Source organism: Hetaerina americana, unplaced genomic scaffold (assembly GCF_022747635.1).
Source record: "Hetaerina americana unplaced genomic scaffold, ioHetAmer1.1.p SCAF_2, whole genome shotgun sequence".
NCBI lineage: Eukaryota > Metazoa > Arthropoda > Insecta > Odonata > Calopterygidae > Hetaerina > Hetaerina americana.
In genome coordinates, this window is record NW_027286763.1 from 57,671,348 (window position 1) to 57,691,275 (window position 19,928).

Here is a 19,928-nt window from a genome sequence, read left to right on the forward strand (position 1 = left end):
GTTCAATTGCTGGTCATTTACAGTAATAATTTTATTGTTAAGGCACTCAAATTATCCACGGAATATGATATTAAATGTACCTAGGATGTAATATATTTCGGAGATGAAATATTATCTATCAGTCATTTATAACATGAGTCTTCAACATAAAAGTACCTATGTATTTGCAATTACACAGTCTATGATAATGACGAATAAATAACAACACAAGTGCATAAATAAGTGAAATATTATTGAAACTATTGTATTTGATGAAGAAAACAAATGAACAATCAAAACTGCACAGCGTCAAACTAGATTGACCTCAAATTACTCATACTTTCAAGCATATATAATTAGATTTAAATGACTTTAAATTATTACATTTCTACCATTTTTGAATTGGGATGGGAAATTCCTTATAAATCAACTAAACTAATGTAAGTGCGCATTTTTGTTGAATTAAATCTAAATAAGAGGAAACAGGCACACCGGGATACCAATCATTTGGAGACATCAACGAGCGCAGTTCTCCATAATCAATTATAATCTTTCTCTTAAGGCTGACTTCCTGCCGTGAATTGCACGTAAACGTTTGAAAAAATAAACAGAAAAAATACCTCATTATTAACATAGATATTCTGGTTACCTTTTGAAAATATAAACACTTCAGCTCCTCTGCCATATCACTAATTAGATGTTGAATTATATTTCATAAGTAGAGTATGCATGTGAATTGCTAATTGTGGAAAAATTACATTCTAATATAACACGTAGTCAGAAAACGGAGCAGGTTAGATAATCTCAGCCATCTTACAAAATGAACTCCGTAATGATAACGGGAAAGTAGAGATAAAAAGGATGTTTTCAGCCTTAAAGTGCATTAAATACGAGCAACAAATATTTTTTAAACCTTTCCTGCATTGAAACTGTACCATTTCACCTTCCCCAAAAAAATACTATGGAGGATTTTCGACTGGTCGAACTCCGAACCTACTCATTTATTTCTTCTGAAAATATAAAAATTCCAAGGTTAAAAGCTACGCGTGAGGCTTCTAGGAAAGAATATCTGGCCAGCTCAGTTCATTTCCATTAAATCCGAAGAGGGAGCTTCACGGTCCTTCCCGAGAGATGACGCTGAGATTTTTCCTCTTGCCTCGGGGGAACATCATCCAACAGCTGACGATTCGCGAAGGGGTTCGTTTGGCCTAGAATGGAATGCGGTGGGAGGGGCCCCTTATCCCTTCTCCTCCCTCCATTTCCCTCCCATCTCTTGGATCCCCCTTTCAACCCCCCCTCACCCTCCTCCCTTCCACATATCTCGAGTCCCAGCGGTTCAGGTCCGCGAGGAGAGCTAAAGGTGGTTGGTTTTCATAATACAAGTGAACCTTATCACTCGAATCTAACACCTTTTTTGTATTTCCCAATGGTTCCGTTTCCTTTGCTCTCGTAATACAACCCTGTATGATCGTCTATTTCATTATTTTCTAAGGCAGTGAAATTCTTAAATTATGTTTTTCTATCGATTAAATGCTAACTTATTCCTTTCTCATGAGGATAGGAGATCAGCCTGGAGAATAAAGGCAAGGAGAAATATTTGTTATCCCTTTTAAGCATCCACATAAGACCAGTGATACACACAGTAACGAAAGCGGCTCGACAATGATAATTTTCAGACTCGGTCTCTTCGAAGTCGTATAATTTCCGAATGAGATAATCTACGACCCATTCAATTTCCACGCAATGGAAAAACTGTGTACTTGATCATCATATATGATTGCTTTTGGGGTATTAAAAATCAGATGGTTTGGGCTCTTATCCATAATAAGTTAAAACTAAACGAAAATCGATCCCGGAATGCTTGCATGCAAATATTTCAAGGCAAGTTGGCCAATGTACTAGAAGGCTTTCCCAACACCGAGAATCATTCCTTGTGCAATGCGACCACTGAGCTCCACGAGCTAACCTGCGCACTGGAAGAGACGGAAACGTTAAAACGTATTCACTTTTTCCCCAAACAACTATCGACGAACTTCACGCGAGCCTCCGCATTCCAGCGAGGGATGGCTCTGCCGTATTCTCGCAAACTTCCCCTGACCCCCCCCCTTCCTTGAACGTTTTCCCCTTGCCTCATTCCTCAGACTGGTTTCTTGTCCCACGAAGTTTTGAGATTCTGAGAAGTTGGGAAGGATTTAATGGATGCACTCTGGGCAGGACCTCCGGCCAGATATGAGGGTGTGCTGCTACACGTAGTGGTAGGGTGTTCAGCTTTGCTTCTACACTAGTACTGGCTGGCACCCTAATTGAAATATTACTTTTTGTCAAGAAAATGTGACGGCGGATCCATCCCTTAAGACTGAACCATCCTTTGAGACTCATTCCTTCTATTGTTACTTTCATCCGGTTATTTCCCTTTTTGAGACCAATGAAAGTTGGTAGTAAAGTGGTAATAGATGAAAGTCTCGTCCGGGCGGAATCTCAATAGAGAATAAGCGACAACCTCAGCGAGCTTCAACAGCATTAGTACTAAATGTTAATAGGCCAGTGCAAGGGAAAGCGGTAATAGAGGTAAAAGACGGACGTCAAATATGAAATGATAACATCTTTCAGCGAAAGATGAGGGAATCACAAATGGTCAAACTTTGACGCGTAGCACAATTATAATTTAAAATAGCTTAAATTCACGGTAATTTTAAGAATATCGTGGGTACTGAAAAGTATTTTTAATAATAAATCATAAGTTGCTTACTCAATTCCACTTCACAAATTGTTCTGAACGGAAATGTTAGAGCTTCCCCAATTTCAACTGCCAATGGTTCTCTTTCAAAAAGTATTTCGCAAAGTTTCATTATTGTGCATACTATGGAATAGTTTTAAGCTCTCACATACGGTTTCGACAAAGTGAAATGCCCTTAGTAAGGTAAGTTAGGTTAGCTAAGTTAAACATATTACATTTTATACGTATTTCTCATTCAATGGATAGCAATTGCAACGCAAAAAAGTAGCATACTCAATTCATTACAATACTCTCTTTCAAATGATCTATTTCATGTTGCAACTATTTCTAGAATAAACGTTGATACAAAATCCACAATTATTTGGGGATAATTCATCAATGCCATGGCCAATGCAAGCCATTCCATTGGCATTCTTCCAATGAAGTATACGCAAAAAATCTCACACTCTAGCCTTCTGGTTCGTATTATGAGAAGCACTCCATCATAATAACTTAAAAGAAGAAAGAGAATGACTGACAAATTTTCAGCATATTAACTCTGCTAAGAAGTTCTTTTTATTTTATCTAGTGCGGTCTTGTTCCCATACGTTTTTGCAGTGTTTGCGTAGGGATAAAGATTGTCCACATATTTCGTTACTTCAGGAAACATATTAGCGGATGTCTCCGTCAAAACGTTACTGCCGCGGCATCTCCCGCAGTTTCTTGTAATTTTACCACTGAGGTGATCAAGTAAAGAAACCAAAGATTTATCGCGCCCAGAAGTTATGAACCGGAAATTCCATTTTTAATTGAGTAAATTTATAAATATGGATTACAATTTGCAGCTCAATGAATAAAATTAGCCGATAATAGTTCCAATTAAGGCAGTAAAATGTGCGAGTCTATAGAGTATACGGATCAATAGTTATATATCGAAATTCAAGATAAGCTCGCTAATGGTCCATTGACAAGGTATAAAACAGCGTTTTGCATTGCATACATTCTAGGCATAATGATAATATGCATGAACTATCTAATTGTTTTAAAGAAAACCATACAATTCAACAGTAATAATTTCTGCAAATGATACTTGCACTAGTACCCTGTTGTTTTATTAACATTATAGAATTCGAGGATAGGTAGGATATATTTTGTTAATCTTGTAGGGGTATCATTTTTTATTGAATTGTTGTCTGCCAAAACCTATGAATCATTTTCTGTCAGATCCCGACATAATGAGCACATATGCCCTTGATGAAACTTGCCGACCAGGTTAGTCCTTAAGACTGGTTTAACTTCAAGGTTAGAGATTCCAAATCAGCTTATTCTAGATAGTCAAACTTGTTCCGCACTTCCATGGAGTATTTAGAATCGCATTTATGGCATCAATTCACGTTAACTGATAGAGTGCTAAAAATTTCAATGACTCTTTCCAATTCATGTTAAAACTACTTACCAAAGTTATTATTCAATTCTACAAAAACAGAAAAGTAAACATTAAGCATGGGCTAGAAAAACGAAAAATAAATATTATGTGCTCTTAAATGCCTTAACTATCAGTATTATCAACCCGCTCTTCGTTGTTCCAGTTCTCCGTAGTTGCAGTGGTATCACTAGATCTAGGTGAGGCAGCTGAGGTCATTCGAGCCGTTAGTGATTTATGGGAAAGGAGGAAGGGAGGAAAGAAACCCGGCGTCGGCTACTGCCGACTCCGAGTCTTCTACTGGGATGAATGCTGGGCTACTTGACTCTCCGCCTCCTCATCTACTAATACTGAAAGGCGCCAATGGGTCCACAGTTTAACGTCCCTTCCGGCAGACGGCGTACTCACGGTGCTCTCCGCATAACACCTCAGTTAAAGATCTGGATACCACTGAAAAAAATCTGCCGTATCCAGGAATCAAACCCGGGTACTCTGAGTGAGAAGCAAGTACGCTAGCCACCGCATCATTCCGATCTCGTTCTGCGCTCCATTCCTGATATTTTGTCTCTGATTAAATTCCCTATTCCTTTATTATTGTATGCCCGTATAACTTTGAGGAAACCTCTTATACTAATAGTCAATCATTGCCACAGATATAGCAGTGAAAATAGAAAGAAGCAGCAATCGGTTTAAATTTCAAATACCCTCCTTTTCCAAAAGGTTTGAAGGTTTATATTGCTGTATAGTGTATGTATGTAATGATAAACTCACGGATGGCAACATCAAATAATTCGTCTCCAACTCCACACGAATAACGGAATAAGACATGCCGCGCATTGTTTCCTGGCCATGTGCCTGCCTACTGCCGACGCCCTACTATTCATGGGACAAGAGGAAGGGGAGATCACAGTCGGAATAACAAACGCGACTGACCGGGTGGACGAAAACGCGCGCACCTCAAAAGTGAGCCACACGTATACAACAAGAATTGGAAACCTTTTTTTTCCGCAATTCCAAAAGTCGCGAAAAGTTAAAAAAAAAATGTAAGCTTCCAACGCATCCGGTATTTTATTTAATTCCTTGAAGCACGAATCAGCTTTAGAATATTCTGCACTTACTGAGCAATTTTGTAAAGTTAGGTCTTTCCTCCAAGTAGGAAGCAGTGGTAAAATTGGTTTTTAGTTGCCTCCGGCGGAGGAATTCACTCGGTAACGCCCCCAATGACACCAGCATAAAATGAATAAACGCCTGTGCTCCCATGACCTTTCCGTTAACCGTCCGACTCCACCGCCCGTAATTTCAATGTATACCATTCATGTTTCCGAATATTTTTATCGTATTTGGAGAATTACCCAAACCTACCACGCACGGCATGAAATTTTCGTTCATCTGGAAATTATGAATGTCCACTTAAACAAATTCTGGAAGCAATAAAGAAAATGAAAAATCAAGGAGAACTGAAAAATTTTTACGAATATACCTAACAGCATTTTCCAAATGTTTCGGCAACTGTTTCTTTCCTTACTTTAATGACTACGATCATCCGTGAATATTACTAAAACAAGGATATGTGCTTAGTTCCGGAATTCGCGATCTTATAAAATTTGGAAAAAATATAATAAAGCGTAAGACGACATTTAGTTATTTTAATATTACACGTACAATATTTAAAAGTTTACTTACACCACTTCCTCACGTAGGCGCTGCTCAGTTTATGAAAAAACTTTGGTAACTGCATTTTGAATTCTTCTCCGTCCCGTACGGTTGAAAAGGTGCAATTTTACCGCCGATGAACTTCGCAAATCACTTTTTTAAAAAGAGGAAAAACAAATGGCGTATCCCAGCACTCGTTTACGTTATTTATTCGAAGACGTTTAAAAGTCTCAAACAACATCCAAGGGCGATGGGTCCGTGAGAAAACTGATTCGTGTATTAAATCCAAACGACGTTCAAATAGAACCCCAGAGCTCGTTGGAAGGTTAAAACACCACTTCAAAGTCACCACTTTTAAGAACCTGGCGAGGGTGTAAACTTGACTTCGGGCCCGGCGAAGGGCTCTTCTCCTCACTCAGCAAGTCTTCCGGTGGTGGCAACGGGGACGTCGCTGTCTTGATGAATCTTTCACTCCGGAACGTCGAACCAGGGGGAGGAATAGAGTGTTCCGTCCGTCCAGCGACGAAAGAGAGAATGATATGTAATATGCCTATATATTCTGTCTTTTTCCCCCCACGAACGCTTTGTGTGTTTGTTCGACCGACGGAATCCTTTCCCAGCAACGTCGTTCTTTCCTCCCGATCTCTCCTGGCCGCACAAAACGTTCGAACGTCCCACGTCGACAAGATCTCACTCCCGTCTGCGAGAGCGGACTCACTCACCTGCGAGTCCGAGAAAGCACGGCCCGTAGGGCTGCCGCTGTTGCGATGGAGGGAGGGGAGGGTAGTACTCCGAAGCAGGCATGCGGCTGGAGGAGGGGCTCTTCCCGAGGCAGCGAGGGACACTCGGTCGGGCGGGCGGCGGGGTCCGAGGGTAGGAAGGAAAGAATGGGGCGGAAGGGGGGAGGGGTTGGGTTGGCAAGGACGTTCGGAGCTCACTCCCCCAACCCGCCTTACTCTTTCCTTCCGACCACCACCACGACCACCACCACCTCGCCCCTTCCTCCCCCTCGGGCGGAATCGAGGTGCGGCGAGGACGAGCGATGAGAGCCTTCGAAGCCTTCTCCTTCGTACTTGAATGGTACATTTTATCACATCCAGCTTCCACTGTGCTTAAAGGCAACTCCGCTCTCAAAGAGATAATATTCATGCCATTATCTGCGACAGAGGCGAAGTAGTTAGTACCACAGGTCTTGGCCACTCCATCCTATGCGAGGGAAATGTCCTCAGAACCTTTGACCGTTTTTTTGTGTGATCTGCGTGAGAAGAATTCAATTCGCGTGCAGAAGAAGCTCCCTGCGTCTAAGATGACCGATTTTATCTTAGTTGAGTGCCTTTCTGATTCCTAGATAAATGAAAATTTAAAAAAAAATAATAATGAATCGTATTTATTTTGACGAGATTCATACTAAAATAATCCTTTCTGCCGTTTAAACTCACGTCAAGATTGCATATTGCATCCGGAATTCGTTAGCTTTATTGCTATGACATTAAACTAAAGAATGCCTTTTTTATATCTTAAAATGTGTCTGCAATACAAATATTTATGAAAAAACGTAAGGATTTTTTAGATGACTCCGGTTTAAGGAAATTACGTCAGGACAATACCCACCGAGTGAAGGGTATGTGAAGAATTTGCTAAATTTACCAAGAGAAGCCTAATTGACATTACCTCACGAAAAAAAGAGAGACGTTAAGTAGTGACGCCGATGGTGATCGACAAAAATACTGTTTCGTTCAAAATTTTACGATATTGTGATTTCATACAAGTACGGTAGCAGAAGATTAAGCACAAATTTCATTTCTGAATTGTTTTTGAGTGAGATTATCGTTTTAAACCAAAGAGCTTTTACAAGAAATATTAAAAAAGAGCACCCTGGCTTGTTTGTTATATGGTGTTTATAGGAAGCATCTACTTCTCTATGGCTGCTCTAGACAAGTAGTATGTCAAGCAATAAAACATCATACAAATAACATTTGGTGAATAATTCTCATTTGGAGTTTGTGAAACAAGTTTCTTCTCCAACAGGAATTACTCAAGTGGCATGATTCCAAATTTGGTAAGATAACCTCAGGGCATCTCCAAGGCTCTAGTGCTATTAGAGCTATAAATAATTATTATAGGTCACCATGCAAAATGGTAGATTGTGTCCGTTTTTACAGAACTATTGAACATGCCGGAACTAATCTTCGGTCTACTATCTTTTTTCTTCTTCTTATTAGTTTCCATCTTCCAAGTATGCTTTAGAGCCTCGTGTCTGATTGCTGGTGCATAAAAACATTTAATTTAATGCTATTAAATGGATTCGTCATTAGCTTGTCTTCCAATGGAGGAATCGGCATTTTAATGAAATATATCCTTTGAAAATAAAGGTTGCGCAAACTAAAATAGAAGTAAACACATTTGTAGCACAACAGGCAGTTAGAATTTTAGCTACAGACATGTAAACAATGCACTTCCTTGATATGACATCCTTGGGAAGAATAATGGCTAAATCAAGTGTGGATAGGATAGCTTCTTAAGCAAAAATATGATACTACTGTTAGGATAAGAAGGCGATCATAATTACAATTTCAGCCCGTGAAAATAAATATAAGGGAATAGCTTGTGAAAGAATTTATGAATTTAAGGGAATAGAACAACATGTGTAGAAAGGGAAACAAATAAGTACGTAGAATCATGTTCACACGGGGAACTTCAAGTACAGGTGAACTACACAGAGAGGAAATAGAGACGAATTAAGAGAATATAGTATGTGCATAAAATTCTATTCCGGGTGAAAAAACCTTAAGGTATTCAGGAATTTCCTGGGCATGATCGATAGATTTTTTCTCGGGAAGCAAACCGCACACGTATGGCGTCTTACTATGGTTCAATACATCCAGCGGAAGTCACCTTTACGTGAACTTGAATCCTTTTCCTGAGTCGACCTCCTGGTCGCAGGGAAATACTGCCCTCAATACTGGACATGGGCATCTCGTTCGCCGAAGGCCTTTGAAGGACGCCAACCTACCCACCCACCCCTTCGGGAGCAATAATCGGTACCCAAAAGCGTGGGCGGAAAAGAGAAGGAGGTGGGTGAGAAAGATACTGACGAAGGCGAGAGGTAAGGACGACTGTTGGTGTCAGACACTTGGTTTACCCGGTGGACCCCGCTCGACGCCCGGCGAAACCATTTCCTGTTGGGGAAGGGTGGTGAGTTGGAGAATTGCACTGGAGGGGGAGAAGGAAGGGGGTGGATGAGAGCTTTCGAGGCTGCGGACGGAAAGGCTGCGAGACGTTTCCGGTTATTCTCACGGGGACAAGGCCGTCACGAAATGTTTTGTTTTCGCTACCGCTCTTTGACCCTATGGTGAAACGTAGTGTGAAAACAAAAAAGTGTTTACCTGCACAAGATTTTAACTAAAAACTGTATTTTGATCGAAGAGATATTTTAGGTTCGAAAGTTAGGTGAATTGTGTTGAGTCCCGCATTGAAATTACTCACGCACAAGAATAAGAAAACATTAGTTACTTGTAAAAGAATTCATCCTTTCTTGCTTACTCTTCGCATAAGGTTCTTCCCTCCATGTGCATTACGGAGGATGCAGCAGCTTACGTAGTATAGGGATCGGGAAAAATATTTCGTGAGTTTTTAATTCAAATAAAATATAAAATCAATTTTAAATAAGCAAGCTATATAATGTTTCATAATTGAAGCGTTGCACGATTGTTCATTAAGTTACTGTCTATCAAATGCACTCACAATATTTCATCTCTAGTAGCTAGATCAATTATTCAATAGCGTTTATAAGGCCTCAAACATAAAGTGAAGGATAATGAATGGCCCTGGGGTTGTAATATTTGTAGGCAAAAAGATAAGGAAGATAAAATTCAACTAAAAAGTAAAATTTTAGAAAACTTTTTGCAATTTATTCCCATCTCCTGTACCACTTTTTACTCACAATGAGCACGTACTAGAAGTTGATATTAATCCCTCCCTATGTTTTTCGTTTTCCGGCTTATCAACGATTTAAGAGAAATATTGGTATGTAGAAATAAAATAGCAATTACCTTTCCATTATAAGTACATGTCAAGGTGAAGTTAGCATATCGGGCACTCTATAGAACGAATGAATCGTATATTAATAATAATCAACATGTAGTTCATATTCATTTTATTTTAGTAATTCAAAACTTAGCCTGATGTGGTATTCCAAGATGGCACATCGCTTGGAAACTCATGACCCACGAAGATGACACAACCAAGGAGCTTTCCTAATCATATAAAGGTACGCGATGCAATAAGGGTAGCGCAAAATTGCATTGATGCAACTTCAGCGTGTACTTGAACACGTTTTATAAAGATATACGACCTCGTACCTACCAAGTAAGACGTAAGTCATAGACGAGGACTCTGAACATTCAATGCTTCAACGCTCTTTAACACCAAGATTAGATTATCCAATTAAAAATTCAACCGTAGCTCCGGAGCACATTAAAAATTGATATTGTAACCTTATTCCAATCGCGGCGGACAAAAGAAAGATTTATATATATATCAAAGATATAGATCGATAGTATAGTCCATATATACTGTATAAACAGATAGCTTCCAATATTGGCTACAATTAATGGGTATTCGCTCATATGTTCATAAAATTGAAAATGTTGTATTGTTCACACAAGTATCAAACTAAGTTCATCCTCCCCTAGCCATAATAAACTCTTTTGAGTTTCTTTAGCCAATACTCCTCTATCTAATAAAATATTTTTATTAATAACAGGCGGAAGGTGATTTCTTAAGTAAACCTTGCCGAAAAACGACGTCAAAAAGGCGATAAACTGCGATTCCGTATGTTTCATTTCTACAGTTCCTAATTGGAAATTGAAATTGGTTTTAGTTCTCAAGCTACAATAACTTTGTGATACACATTAAGCTACAGAAGTATACTTAAATAAAAATTCGATGGTACTCGTAAATAATGCCCTTGGAAACCAAATCCGAATTTAATGAAATAAACTAATTGCCTGGGAAAATAAATTCAAACAACTCAAAATGTTATTGTCATGTTATATTAATTACCCATGTAATGCATACGAAGACTTGGGAGAGAAACGGTTCCCTTATAAATTTTCTCTTTATTTATAATCCTTGAAAATGCATCTACATAAGTGTTTCCTTCCTTAAGTCTCATTAACATAAGTTCATCATTATTACTTCTAAAAATATACACGACCAGTAAATTAAAATACTCGAAATTCTCTAAACTTTACCTAGTTCCCTTCCAATATTTTGTCGAGTCTTTTACTGAAAAGAGAATAATAGTCCACATTCCCTGCTCACAATTATTAGGACTATATATCCCTTGATTATCAAAATATTTTGATCCAATTTTGTTCAGTTTTAATGGAAGTCTGAAAAACCATTATTAATTAAGTCTAGATAGATAAAAACCATTAATAATCTTAATTTAAATAGAGAATTCACGATATATTCTATTAAATAGGATTATTTCAATATATTTATTAAAAACTTAAGGATTATGTTGCATGTAAGATAAAATCTTTTCATTTAGTTTCATCCACACTAGCGTTTTTTGGCGAGAAATAGTTTCAAAAGGAAAGCATGCAAATTCATTCGCAAGTGCCTGACGGGAAAAACATTGGTAAATGTATTTTAAATACGTATCCTATGATTTTTTCTAATGATATATGACCTCTGAATCCAAAAAATGTAACCATAAATAAGGTTTCAAAAGAACAGTTTACCTATATGCCAGTGATGACTAAAAGAATATTTTATAGAAGAAATAAAATATATGCACGGTTTCAAAATAATAAAAAAGTTTGCTTTAAATATATGAGAAACAAAAATACTATCAAAGAGTTTAAGGCACCTACACCAACTTCCGTGCAGTAGCGTCACCAAATATTAGAGCCATACAATCGAAAAATAATAATAATGAAAATGTTGATTTAACATAAAAGCAAAGATTTCAGTCCCATACTTGAAAGAAAGACAAAATATTAGCGTAGGATTATGCTCCCTCCAGAAGCATTCATGGCCAAATGAGGTATTAAATTGAAGAGCGCTGGAGTGGAGAATCTTCCGAGATTCAAGGATTTTTCGAAAGTCATCAACATTTCCTCACTCAAAAATCCTCATCCCGGGAATGACAAAGACTCCGGCATTCACTTTAAACGCCTGCAAAATCCATGGCCGTACTTAATTTGCTGACGCATTTGCGGTTTCAAAACCATCTTGTGAGATGTTTACGATAGCAGGGTGAGATGATTACCTTCGACTCCCGATTACCAGGATTTTCCCAGAGCTACCTACGCAAGGCCACAAATTCTTTTAGCTTTTGTTTACGAGCTTTCAATCTATCAATCAAACTTTCTACACTTCGTCAGTGAATGGAATTGATGGAGGAAGATTATGGATACATATCATTCTCAGGATGGTGGGTGAATGGCCATTAAACTTGCGATGAGAGGACTCAATTCCTTTCCGGAAGTAATGAACGATCCATACAAGCAGGCCACCCTCTTGACAGTACGGTACCCGAGGTGGAAATATTTTACTATCATTGTTCAGCAGTGAGCACGGCAATATTGAGGAGTAATCCATTTCCCAACGCTTCATTCTTTTTCCTTCGTCGTGGGAGCGTTACGAAAATCTGTTAGGACGACGGAATGTTGTTTGTGTGATGGAATGTGTGTTTGATACGGTCCGATGTGTAGCGTAAACTTCGCGAGCTATTTAGTCTTTTAATATCCTTCCTATCCATTCTCGGTAACTAGTTCTGCATTTTCTATTGCTATCACTGACGATTGAGTAACTTTCATTGTTGGGAACCCGAGGGTTATGTAACGGTGCTAACAATACTACCATGCCACCTACGTACTACTGCTCATTCTGAGTCGTGCCCTATCTGAGGTGAACAATCAATCCAATTACAACCTCGCAAATCCGCTTCTTTCTAGATATAAGTGGAATTCTGAGGCGGAGAACGAGTAAGGGTTCGTAAAAAATGAAGTTCAGGCGAGGAATGTATTATTCAGTCAAAGGTACAAGATTCCACAGAGTTGAATTCCTTGACCTAAAACTAAAATATGAAAATTTGGCGGGCCATTTGATTCGTGGCAGGGAACAGGCAGGCCAAGCAGCAAATAAGGAGTCGTATGTACTCATTAGAGCTAAAACTTTTAGCCGAGCATTTTTGTCAATCGAGTTAGGAAAACAAAAGTAATCAATCTTCATTGGAAAGAAAATTGTATTGACTAATGAGTATAAATACACACACATTCATAAAGTTACCTGTGAGCATCATATGAAGTTATATATTTATAAATGTACTGAAACCAACTTCAAAAAGAAATTAATATCTTCATTAAATACCAATCAGTTGATCCGCCACAACCAAACACACCAAAAATGACATTTACAGGTTTTCACTCTAGATTTACGAAATCGATTTGCTTGAATAGACATATTAGTGAACATCATTAGTAGTATGCGTTTGCTCTTGACGTTTTACGGAGTAGATTTGAGATTGTACAATGCTACTTCCAGGTGGAACGTATTAATTCGAGCGTTGAATATCTATCTACATTCATAAAATTTGTTAGCACCAGCATGTACCAACGCATTATACTCTCTGGTCTTTGAGGCAAGCGCGTGAGTGCAGAATGAGACTTTTGAACTACTGCAACAGACGAAAATTGAGAAAAAAATCTATACAGAGATGAATACTAATGATAAAGCTCTAAATATCGTTGGAGAATTTTTAGATTCAATTTGAAGAAGGCAGAGAGAACAGGGTAGAAAAAATTAGGAGGTGGAATGCTGAATGGCGTAATGGACGGGAGAATCTCAGGTATACTGGTTTGTGGAAATATAAGAATACACTTTTTGAGCGGCTTAATGCGGATTGAGAGTATCAAGAATTGATGAAGAAAATTGGATTAGCAAAAGGAAGTTTAAGTGCTAAGTTATGCAGAGTACTAGTTGTTAAATGCATTTGAAAAATATCTAAAATGAGGAATCTATGATGATGATGATATTTATAAGGCTTTCTTTCAGTGGAACCATTGTAGTTATTTCAAATTTTGATAAAAGTTTCATTTTTTAACTCCCTCACAGCTTGAATTTAAGTGGCTAATTACGGATTTCATTGGAAATACTGCGGTGATCTCTGAGTTGCATTGTATTTTTTCTCAATGCTTGGTGACATGGTCTCTGATGGATTATCATGTGGTTGATCACAAATAATATATGACCTATGAATCTCACATCGCTTCAATCTAGTTTATAATGATTTTTAATATAAGTTTGTCGGCTATAGATTACACCGCGGATAGCATAATATAATCTTCAAAGTTTAACATAAGCTTAACTGAAATACATAAATGCATCAGTATTTTTGTCTACCAATGGCATTGCCAAGATGATTGTATTGATAGTTATTATGAATGACGGGCCTTTTTAAGCTTATCTCCATGACCTTCAAAGGTTACCTATAGTATATGAACTGCAAGGAAACATAGTCATTCTTGTGATCATTTGTGGAAAGTGCGCTCACTTTGAATGCCCAAATTATGTCAAGAAATTTGTGCGGATCAATAACATGAAATTTGGAGGATACAATATCAGCGATAAATAAATCATTAGCAGGCTCTTGAGAATTGAGAAATAGGTGAAAAATATTTCAAAGGATTAACATAAGAGAGATGAAAAGTTTTGAGACGTGACTTGTTATCATTTCATCATCGGGCACTGATGAGGTGAAAGTTAAAATCGTGATGCATATTTGATAAAAGTACAAATGTATTTGATAATACGTTATTAATTATTTGAAAACAATACTCAATAATTCATGATTTCGATTTACTCCTAACGATATTTTGGGTGCTAGGATAGTGGATAAGTTACGAAATATTACGCCAAATTGCCATCAACCTTTTCTTCTTTTGACCTACTCGTAGCCATTGTGCCTCTCACTTCCGTCTACGAACCGTTTATACGTTATTCTTATGAGATTTCACTTCAAAATAACCTTCTTCATTGACTATAATAATAGCAGGCATAATTCGATTCTCAAAGAGACAGTTGAAACCTGACTCACGAAAAGTTTTCCTGAAGATGAAGTTTGGAATATGCTAATGGCACACACTTGCAAACAATATTTTATCTTGTTAAAATTCATATTTACCTCAATCGAAATTGAATAGGCAAATGAAAATATTTGCATACTACACTAAAATATTTGTGAAACCGACTCTATTTCCCAAGAAACACGTCATCACCTGGTTTGTATGTTGCACCTCAAAAATAGGGTTGTTTCAATTAAAATACTTATGAAATAATAGAGCATCATCAATATCAACGTGAAACAGTTCCGTCAAGTTATGTCTGGCGCCACCTATCAAAAAGACAAAGTTAACTTTGAGGCAAAAGATGTCAGCGGAATAAAGAAAAAATAATATCACTGAAAAATTTTAATGTAATCAAGGTACTTTCTAATTTAACTCATAAATATTATTTAAAACGTAGACGTCCGATGATACAAAAAAATGTAAGTTCGAATATTTTATTAGAGAAATGAATCAAAGACAATTTTCATGTTGCAGAGCTGAGGTTTCAACAGACTTTTATCCTTCTAGAAAATGTATGCTCACCGAAGTAGTAAAAGGAAATCGTACATTAAAGAACTCATCAAGCGAGAGAGCATAGGCTATTTCTACGGAAATGGAATTCTTGTACTTCCTCTAGCTTTCAATCTCTCTCTTAAGTTCTCCACTTATGTAACTCTCTCCTTCTCTCTTTCTCTCTCTCTGATAACAAAAACTAATAAATCAGTTTAATGCATAAAAACTAGCAAAACGAATTGACTCTAAAATTATATTGTGCCGGTAATCAGTTAACGATATTGCTTTTTTTATATTAATGAAACAAATGTTTTTCTTTTGAAGTTAAATAAACGCCATCATTTAAAACATGTTTCATTAAATAGCCATAAAATGGCCACCAGCAGATTTAAATCAAGGGGGTGTGAAATACTTACAAGGTCTGATATCAATCTCTTCCACTATGAAATTTATTAGGAATAATTATTGGTTGCCTACCGGCGAAGGAAGGTTTTAGGTGGACAAACACCAAACCAGTAAAACGACGATTACCTTGCCTCTCTTAGTAAAAAGCAACCTGACAACCAATATTACAATATACCCGGCTTTATTTTTGCATACTTCCTTTTAACTTCATTCCGTCCAACATGCCTATTCTTTCCTGACCCTTTCTCGTTTGTCTAACATTATTTCCTCTATCACGGTCATCAGCACCCCAATGTCAATCAAAATTCTCTGCATCTATCTTTCCTGCCTGCTTTAGATATCTGCCAAAAAATATCTCTCCTACCCCATCATCACTAGACATTCTAGTAATTTAACCAACTACTTATATATATTGAATCATCAAAGGGATAGTTGAAAACTGACTCATGAACAGTTACCCATGCATATGAAGTTTAAAATGTGCTCATGGCATGCATTATAAACAATTTTTCTCTTAATTTTATTCATATTTGATTCAAAAGAAATCATATAGTCAATTACACGACAGTGAAAAATCATTTTTACTGCAAATACTCTTACAGGTTAAATGGCTGGGTAAACGAAACAAAAATGCGAGTGTTACCTAAATGGATGAAAAACAGAAAAATCCAAGGGGGAATCATATCTCCGCTCTCTGATAGCCTATACTTTCATTTATACAGTTTAATATTCTTGTAAAATCGAACGAATTAATGTTTGTTAAATATGCGATTGACTTCATGGTGATAAATATATTTCCGATAGTATTTTTAAATGAACCGGATACTAAATCACATAAAATATAAAACCCATTCTAGAAATTTCAAGATTTTCCACTTTTTGAGTACAATGAAAATGGCATAAAAGAATTCTTAACGTAATGTAGTAGAATTTTTCCCTCGTCCGATACTAGAATACGAATCTTTCTCTTTCGCTTACCGATCGAGAATTTAGAATGGAAGGCGGTAGAACTGCATGAACGCTTCAATCTCTGTATGTCCTTTATTTACGTACATTAATACTCTTCGAATCAGTTAGATATTCGGTTTATCAGGCGTTGGTGAGCCAGTCAGCCAAATGCTTAATATAACAGGTATTAGTTAAGAATCAATCACAAAAAGACGAAATTATCGAGATTATCAAGAAATAGGAATATTAAGGTTTGCATTAAATTTTGAGGGCATAAACTAGAAAATGTAAAACAGTTTACTTATTTAGGAAGTGTTTTGGAGACGCAGTGCAGATTAATATTGACATTACAAGAAGAATTGTGATTGTTAAAAATGCGTACTCAAAAGGGCGGGAGTTTGATGACAGGCACCTCAACTAATGACTCAAAAAAAAGACGAGGATAGTTTGGAATAGTTCAAAAAGGTGGTCAAAAAACAACAGGATAAACGTAGATTGGAGAACTATGAGATGTGGGCTTGGAAAAGTAGGGAAAAAATAAATTGTACGGCAATAAAAAACAAGTGTAATAGTTCTAGAGATGATAAGGGAAGAGAGATGGCTGAGGCGATAAATTGGAAGAAGGAGATTTTGAGATGCAATGGGATGCTGAAGACGTTGAAGGAAGGTGAAATTCTGGAAGAGAGAGATAGAGGGGAAAGTAATGCCTAGACATTTTGAAAAGAAGTAAGGGAGGTATCAGGTATGCAGAATTAAAGATTTAATACGAAAAATGGGTCCTAAGGATATGCTTGTGCCATGTTAGTTAGGACTTAGGAGTACAGTAGTATGTAGCCCTACTTTTCATTAAAAGCTTATACCAAACCGTTAGACTTCTGTTAACAAAACATGCATACATCATACATTAAGCTTCCGTTTCAAGTCACTGGCCAGCAAATTTCAGTCCGCTGAAGTTGTCAAATATAGATAGCTGGTGTCCGGATCTCAGCTGAACAATTCGAGAAAATTACATTCTTGCCGTCTTTGCCTCCCTTTACGCTCCCCTGATATAATTTCAAAACTGGAATGTATGCCTTCACCGCAGTATTTTAACTCAGAAGAAAGTAATCGCCAAGAAAATTGTTCTGACCACAAAATTATAAGGTGTAATCATGCAATGATCGATGCTTCCACGGTCTTTATGCAGATCTCGAGATTATGATATAGATTCCATGATCTACATCATATCTACTCAATAAATAATGCCGATGGAATTTCCCTCCCGAAGAAGCAATTTTCTTTGAAACGCGGCACATCCACGGCGAGAGGCTCGGAAGGTGGCGGCTGCGTTGCGGTGGTGCTAAGTTGCTTGGTTTTCTCCATCCGCTCATCGAATTTCCTTCCGGGTTTCGAGAGACTGCAAATCGCTGGCGTTGAGCGATAGCACTCTCCCATCGAACGAAGACTGGTTACGACACTATCATGCCCCTCGCTCCCCAACCCCGCGCCCCCTTTCTCGCCAACGTGGACCACCCCCCCACTGAACAATTCCCCCATCCCAAACGTTCACTCTCGTCTCTGACATACGTTTCTCTGAAGCGGGAGAAAGTTAGGCGTCGTCCGTCTGCTCACCGGGATGGGAGGAAAAAGAGTTTCGATCGGAAGTCGTCGAAGGAAGAGAGGTGGATGATGTGCGAAAAAAATGGAGGCCAAAACCTTTTTTTAATATTACGTAGGAGATGGACTCACTGGTCTCTTGCACAATTCGTTCAAAGACATGGCGGCCGAGGCTTTAGCCTGTAACTGGTTCTCGCCGACGATCAATGCGACTCGGGAAGTGGAGGAAGAATGCCTTGCCACTGAAGGTCACCGTAAGGAAATTTTAACGTAATTAGAGCACATCTGGGAACTGATAATACATAGGTTTTGAAATCGAATACCTATTTGGAAATTTTCGAGGAAAGGTGAAAGCAGTCCTGTTAATCCTCAGGGTTTTAATCGAAAGCCTCGAAATAAGTAGTATTACCTTTAATGCGGCCCACTCACGGGACCTAGAGGAATGGGCGTAATTAAAATTTTGTATTTACACGTTTGTAACTAAATACCACTTTCTCTTACCAAAATTTATGATTAAAAACCCGGTTTGCGATATATATGGAAATATCAATTTCATGCGCAATGTACTAAGCTTGAAAGCTAATTTTGCTAACTTCAGGTAGATTCGTACACCTTAACGACGAAAACAATGCTAAATGTATGAAATTTTTTCAGTGATTACAGAGCAAAAATATTCAATGCTTGGTTTATTTTTGGCTTTTCTCATTAATCCACCCTAAGATACGAGTATTATGTACCGTTTTTGAATGGTATCTAAATGAATTTCAAGAGCACAGTAATTAATCTTAATGTTGGCTGGTAAGGTAATGCTCACATAATGCTAGACTCAAAGTCGTGTGAAATTCACACATCGGGATATGAGAGTAAGTTCTTTTCCCTTTACCGCCTATGGTTTCCCATGCATAGTGGAACCCAAAAAATCACATCGCTTGGGTGAAGCCGAGGGTGCTCAGAGTTCTACCCACCGGGCTACCACGCCCCTAAGCGATTAAATACGATAAACCTACGGTTTATGGTAAATTCGAGTGTGAGTTATATTTTCGAGAATACCTTCCTATGTACTGTCTTTTACTGTTCATATAAAAGCAAGAGAACAACAACGTAGGAAATCTTCATTTTACTGATTTTTCCCATATTGACTAAATTATATATAAGCGTGTACATGCACACACACATAATACAATATTACATAAAAAATAAATTACAAGAAATACTAAGGAAAGGAAGATTTATCATCAATTCAGTAATTATCAAGTTACTTATAATTCCGACTCACGTCGAGGTTAACTTTTAGCCGCACATAACTATATATTTTCACCATGTCTTATTTTAACTCAACAGCTGATTGATTTGAAGCAATGGTAGTCGGGTGGAAGGTTTCCATTTTTTATTTTTTATTCAATTTAACATTTCAGCGCGCGTTTGAGAAAAATAAATGAGTTTCCACTGCTTAAGAAACAGTTGAAGCTTTGCTGATGAATCACTTTGAATCTATTATGCTTCAGATGTCTCTTAAAATGACTCATCTCAATCCACATGTCTAACGCCACGACCACAAAAAAGAGAGTCGCGGTCT

The 19,928-nt window shown here is 37.7% G+C and overlaps 1 protein-coding gene across 4 annotated transcripts in view; it reads right to left on the bottom strand.

Moving 5' to 3' along the window:
- LOC139687454 (scavenger receptor class B member 1-like) overlaps positions 1-19,928 on the bottom strand; it is a 212,641-nt gene that overhangs the window by 92,915 nt on the left and 99,798 nt on the right. The window contains exon 1 of one of the 4 annotated variants that reach the window (XM_071584618.1): positions 5,802-6,527. The exons of the other annotated variants lie outside the window; for them this stretch is intronic. Coding sequence (XP_071440719.1) covers positions 5,802-5,856 — 55 coding nt within the window. The 5' untranslated portion in view covers positions 5,857-6,527. Of the gene's footprint in view, positions 1-5,801; positions 6,528-19,928 lie in introns of those variants that run through there. 4 annotated transcript variants of the gene reach the window in all.